This window comes from Sylvia atricapilla, chromosome 22 (genome assembly GCF_009819655.1).
Source record: "Sylvia atricapilla isolate bSylAtr1 chromosome 22, bSylAtr1.pri, whole genome shotgun sequence".
Taxonomy (NCBI): Eukaryota; Metazoa; Chordata; class Aves; order Passeriformes; family Sylviidae; genus Sylvia; species Sylvia atricapilla.
Window position 1 is genome coordinate 1,987,598 of NC_089161.1, and position 6,496 is coordinate 1,994,093.

The window sequence follows — 6,496 nt, forward strand, 5'->3', positions numbered from 1 at the left end:
CCTAAATTTATGTTACATTCACTAATAGCACCGAGTGCTCAGGCTTTGGTTGCTGCTCTCACCCAGAGCAATGAGCCAGCCTGGCAATTGCTCATGTTCTTTTAACAGCCAGATTAGCACCTTGCTAAAGGGGATTCAAAAAAAATCACTGTCCAGGAGTGGACAAAATTTGGACCATTTGGAATCTGGAGGGGCAAGGGAAAGAGCTGGCATTAAAATCCCTGCCTCTGGAGCCCATATTTTTGTCTGGGCTGTGACTGCTGTAATCAGCTCCAAGCTCCCATTCTAAAATGATGCTCAGCAGTTATCTATCAGCACTCCATGAAGAACCACCCCTAAGAGTAATTCCTTTGAACTTCTGCCCAGCCTGTGCTGTGGTATTTGTGTTTCTAACTTATTCTGGATGGCTCAGCACAAGCATGTTTTGTGTCACCCTGCTCAGTCCTGAGTTTGTCCATGTTCTGAACTGGTAAAAGCTGCCAGGAACCTGTGATTTTTCTTTCCTGAGACCCTGACACCTGAGCAGATAACAAAATATAAAGGCATCTTTGAAATATTTGATGAATATTTGAAACACATCAGTAATACCGAATCATGTGTGCAAGTGTCTCTTTGGAATTAATGTGTACTTTATCTGGAAAAAATAAACAGCAAAGGGAACCCACCCACAAGGCAACACATCTCGAAAACAGAAATGGCAAGATTTATAGAACCTCAAAAACAATCCCTCGGGGTCTCACCACCACCACAGAAGTGTCGTGTCTCATCTGCCTCACTCCCTGTAAACAACACAAAGCATTCCCCCCTCCCTCTCCTGTCCTGGCATCTTCCTGCTCCGTGAGGAACACGAGCCACTGTGCAGCACTTTGTCCTCAGCAGTTTCCTGGGCAGTTGATGCTCTCAAAAGAAGAGAAACCACAGAGGCTGGTCAGTGTGACTGGCTGTGATTTCAACTCCAGTTTGGGAAACTTCTGTTCGAGAACAACAACTTCCTGTTTGTACTGTTCTGAGTGTGTATTCCCAAGGTGGCAAAATCCTCCTGACCTTTTTTATTGCTGGACACAAGGAACACTTATTTTATCAGAAGATGAACACGCATTCACGTCCCACTTTTACAGGCATTTTTAAACTGCTGCCCTTTTACCTCATTTCATATCCTTGAAGAAGCTTTACCAGGGGATTACAGCAGTCACAGAAAATATTTCTTCTGACAGATCATTACAAGGGCATGAGAAGAAAGATCTTTCCATCATAACCTACTTATAAACCCAAACTCTTCATGTCTTCTTTAACTCTTACAGTCCTTCCCTTACTTTGCTCCCCATCTGAACTGAGTCAGACTTGTGGCTGTTCTTTCGTGGCATCTTCTGAATCTTCTGAAGTTGCCCGTGTTGCTGGATCTCTGTTGGTTGTGTCAGGAGGGGACTGGCTGGGGTTCAGCCCTCCTGGAGTCACCTGTTCAGGGATGTCATTGAGTTTCTGGTTTGTCCGTGCCACTTGTTTTCCCATTTGAACAGCTTCATCATAGGAAGGTGGCAGGTCCATGGCATAGAGGCTGTAAGCTGGAGGGGACACAGTGTTCTTATCCATATCCACAAATACCGAGGGAATCTGGACACTTGGAGGGTACTGCCATGAGCTGTATGCTGGGAAGAAAACGAATTAAAAATAAAAATTAAACACCTGCATGGGACACTGATACATAAAGAGCTAATCCTGCCTTTTTTCCCAGGATTACAGACTTTGGTGTTTTCAGAAGGAAACACTGCATACTAAAGCTGTCCATATAGAATCACTCCTGGTCTTCAGTGTCACTCACTGTCACCCTGATCCTCCCCTTCACCCCTTGTGCCCACTCTGTGGGGCTGGAATTAGTTCTGGGAGTTCTCTGGGAATTCCCTTTCCTGCAGGAAACACAGAACTCCTGGCACGGGCTCAGTGCTCGTGGAGCAGGTGGCTCAGGGTACTCACAGGTCACGGTGCTGTGGGCAGTGCTGTCACTGTCAATGCCCATCACTGGCAGGTCACAGGGGTGCCGAGGGAAGCTCTCCACTGGAGGCCTCTTCTTGCGGCAGCAGAGTTTGATGCAGCTCGCTGAGACCCCACAGAGCAGGAGCAGGAACACCATCAGCAAGATCAGCCTGAGAGAGGAGGGGAAACACCATCATTCCACTGCTTGTGTTGTGCTTCTTCTAAACCAGAATATAATTTCACTCTGAATGGTTGGAAGGCACGTCAAGCCTCCTGGATTTAGTTCTGAATGGGTGCTGGATGCTGGATTAGAAAGTGGGATCACAAACACTCAGTCACAAGTTGAAGAACTACTGCCCATCAGTACAACGGGTGCTGTAACATTTCACTATTTTGGGTTATTTTCAGCTTCTGTGCAGGAGCAATGGCTCTGCTTTCCACAGCAAGAGAGGGTTTGTACTTGGAGGGAAATACAAGCATGAACTTCCTCAAGTCTAGGGCCTCTCTTTATAAATGAGCATGGAAATGATATGATATTAAATTATATTTATGCCTTGAAAACACAATTCTGTCTCTAGCTATTGCTTAAGGAAGTTTATAATTTAACAACTTACAATGTACTTAGACTGATATACCTGTGTTTCAGGTTTTCCTCTCCACTGAAACTCTACCTTCCCACCCCTCTGTTTCTCAATCCAACTCCCTCTTCTCCTGGAGGCTTTTAGAAACCTTTTCAATCTATTTTTGGTAACTGTGTCTTTTCAAACAGCTCTGTGTATCCACCAAAATTGCTGCAGAGGAAAGGAGGCAAAAGTAACCAACTCCCTCAGTGTGCTGCTGAAGTCAATATATGGACAGAATGTAAACTATGAAAACTGTCAGGGCACCTGTAACACGTATGAGGTGGGAGATGAATCCTGCTGTGATCCTCTCTGGTTTAGCCCAGTTTTCCCTTTCAGCAGCCCCTGCTCAGCTCTGTGCTCGCTGGAGCTCCGAGGGGAGCTCAGCACAGGGTGACAGTCCCTGTCCCATAGAAGGGAGTGAGCTGAGCATGGGGCAGGGCCAGGGCCCAGCAAATCCCTGCTGGAAGCTGCCCTGTGCAGGGAGCCAATGGCCAGACTGGCTCTGGCTATTTAGGAAGAACAAACAAGCCCTTGGGTTCAACCCCAGTGCACTCAGAAGGGAAAGATGACACAGCCCCGGGTGAATGCTGCTCCCCACCTGACACCCAATCTCCCCTGGCCTCCAGTCCACTGCTCTGGCAGCTCAGAAAACAGAGACACCCCTCCCTGATCCTGCCCCAGAGAAGCCTTTCCACTGCCTTGCTGCAAGCCCTGCTCATAAAAACTTCAAACGGTTCTGGGTCAGGAAGATTAAAAGCCAACTTACCAGACATACCACAGACTTGTCCAATCAGACATGTTCTAGGGGCATCTGTGAAGGAAGGCAGATGATTCACTGATTTAAATAGTGCATGTATGACAGGGAATGCACTTCCCTGGGGTGGAAAAGGGAAAGCACTCAGCAGGAGTCTGAAACAAAACCACTTCAGATGGTTCTTCATGGCTGTACCATTACTCCAGATGAGAACATGCAAAAAATCCCACTGTAAAAGTTGCTTCTGAATCGATAAATGTTTTTATTGGGTGGTGCTTTACTCATGCTTGGGAGAGAGAAAAACTCACGCAGGATTCCCAAAAAACCAAACCACTGTTATTTAAAGGTAACTGAGATGAGGTGCCTCATACCAGGGGCCTGTCTGAAAATGCCAGTCTAGACAACTGCCTGTGTTCCCCAGATATTTTAAAGTTATTTTTCCATAGCTGCAATGCAGCCAGAAATGGGGAGTTTTTTTCAGTTCTGGTACAGTACAAAAGGAAGAGAACAGCTCCTGTGACATTTCAGGAGCGTGGCTGCCACAGCAGGGCTGTGTGTACTGAACCTCCTGCAATGCATTTCCTGCAGCAGAACAATGCTTCTGACCACAGGAGAGCATCTGCCAACTGTTCAGAAGTGACACTTCGGAGTCGTCTTGGGAGAGAGCCATTCCCTCAGAGCAGGAGCAGCCAAGTGAAATTTAAAAGTTGCTGACTGTCTTAGAGATCAAAAAAGAAGTTGTAAGGGCTGGCCATGAGCGAGTCACCGTTCTGCTGTGGGAATACCACTCGGTCCCGGTGGGGAAGGTTTGGGAACGGGCAGCGGTTACTCACCGGGCAGAGCTCTCACAGGTGTTCCCAGAACAGAGCGATGCCTACGCCAGGGGGGAACGCGGGACGGGGTCAGCAGGTGACCAGGGAAGCGCCTCGTGTCCCTGCTGCATGTGCTCGGGACGCTGCGGGAGTGTCCGTGAGCGGCCGGAGCCCACGGGAACCGCCGCGGTTCAAGGACACGCGGCCGGCGCTGAAAGGGGACACCGAGCCCGGGGACAGCCCGTGCTGGGCAGCGCAATAAATAACCGGCATCAGCCCGGGGGGCAGAGCCTCGGCGGGGCCGGGCACGGCGGGACCGGGCCGGAGCGGGCAGGATCGCCCCGCCCGGGCCGCGGGAGGGGTCGGGGCTGGCCAGGGCAGGGCTGCTCGGCTCCCCCCGGAGTGCTCCTGCCTCACAGCGTGCCCCTGCTTCAGACCCTGACCCTGCCTCAGCCTCTGATTCAGACCCTCACCCTGCCTGAGCCCCTGCCGCTGCATCAGCCTCTGATTCAGACCCTGATCCTGCCCCAGTCCCTGCCTCAGCCTCTGCTTCAGACCCTGACCCTGCCTGAGCCCCAGTCCCTGCCTCAGCCTCTGATTCAGACCCTCACCCTGCCTGAGCCCCTGCATCAGCCTCTGCTTCAGCCCCTGCTCCTGCCCCAGTCCCTGCCCCTTGCCCCAGCCCCTGCCTCAGCCTCTGCTTCAGACCCTGACCTTGCCTCTGCCTAAGCCCCTGTCCCTGCCCCTGTCCCAGCCCCTGTTGCCCAGCCCCTGTCCCTGTCCCAGCCCCTGCTCCTGTCTCAGCCCCAGCCCCAGCCCCTGTCCCTGTCCCAGCCCCTGCTCCTGTCTCAGCCCCAGCCCCAGTCCCTGTCCCTGTCCCTGTCCCAGCCCCAGCCGTGAGCGGACGTCGCGGAGGGGATCGGGGAGAGCTCCTCTTGCAGAGATTTCCCTGCAGCCATTCGGGACTGAGCGCGGTGCTCCCGCCAGAACAGAGCCCATCAGGTGTGCAGCAGCTGGACACACCCCCCGAGCCTCTGCTGTGTCAGAGGGGCTTGAAGGAGAAATAAAGAAATGAGAAACCTGGTATGAAATATCTGAGTCAGAAACAAATGTTTAGAAGAGCAGGTAATTTCCCTTTCTAAAAATTCTTGTTAAAACGAATGAAACACGACTGAAAAGATATTGACGGCTCTTTAGGGTCGGTGTGCTGCAGGCTATTTAACTGTGTCGAACATTTCAAATGCAGAAATTCATGGAGAGAAAGCTCTCCATGAGCCTTTTGTTGTATTCTCCTCCCTGTCCAGTTGAGGAGGGCAGAGATGGAATGGCTTTGGTGGCACCTGGTGTCCTGCCAGGGCCAGCCCAGCACAGTCCAGGGGCATGGGCAGCACCGGTGGACACAATGCCTGGAAGCACCAGGTGATATTTCCTATTCTGACTCCTAGGACTGAAGCCCGGTGTTTCCAGGCTCAGCGATGGCATGTGACAAAGTGACTGCAGTGTTTTCCTCCAGCACTGCTCAGGGTCATGGGGCCATTGCTCATTCAGGGAAACCTGTGCTCATACTTGTGAAGCAATCTCTGAAGTCACTTCTGGAGAAGCAGGACATGAATTAATAAATGTGTATGACACTAGTGCTTACTCTCTGACTTTCTGCTTTACAAATGAGTTTGGTTTCCTTTTAAGGATTATTAAGATCATACATGAGTGTGAATTCCTCATTAGACCAGAACTACATCAGTGCCATGAAGTTCATGTTTGTTTTTAGACTCAAATCTGAAAGCACGAGTTTGTATCCAGGGACCCAAGAGGGGTCACAGTTGCAAAATTCAGTTTGAAAGCAAAATGGTCACAAGTGCAGTTAGAGGAGCAGAAAACTTCAACTTCCAGGAAATGAAGAAATATTTCTGAGATCACATTTTCCATATTGTCCTCACAATAACAGCTCCATCCCTACTGGAATCCTGTAACATGGAAACAGAAACACCAGGTGCCAAGTTTAGAGTCACCTGGCAGTTTTAATGCCCAGGGCTATGACTGTGGATAACCCACTCTGGAAGCACAGAATTGAGCAGGGTTTGTGCCTTTCCAAGAGATGAACTTGTAGCAGCTGTGCTGAGTTTCTGCTGGGCACTGGGACTTGGCCCTGACCCACGCCAGGAGAGCACACCAGCACTGTCAGCTCCCTGTGCTCAAGGAATTGCCCACAAACCTACTACTGCTGGATCAGCTCCATCTGTCTGAGTTACCAGGGAATTGTTTCCATCTTCACTTCCAGTCCTGTTCGTTGGAGAAATATCAAGAAGCTGTTGCACATAACACACATTGTACATGAG

General features: G+C 50.2%; 1 protein-coding gene across 1 annotated transcript; it reads right to left on the reverse strand.

The window, feature by feature from the left end:
- Positions 1–585: 585 nt before the first annotated feature.
- On the reverse strand, positions 586–4,299 carry TMEM52 (transmembrane protein 52). Its single transcript, XM_066334186.1, has 4 exons — positions 4,182–4,299; positions 3,361–3,405; positions 1,972–2,141; positions 586–1,646 (listed from the first exon to the last, which is right to left on the reverse strand). Exons 2-4 carry the CDS (start codon positions 3,390–3,392, stop codon positions 1,336–1,338), a joined length of 513 nt encoding a protein of 170 aa, XP_066190283.1. The 5' UTR covers positions 3,393–3,405; positions 4,182–4,299; the 3' UTR covers positions 586–1,335.
- Between the last annotated feature and the right edge of the window lie 2,197 nt (positions 4,300–6,496).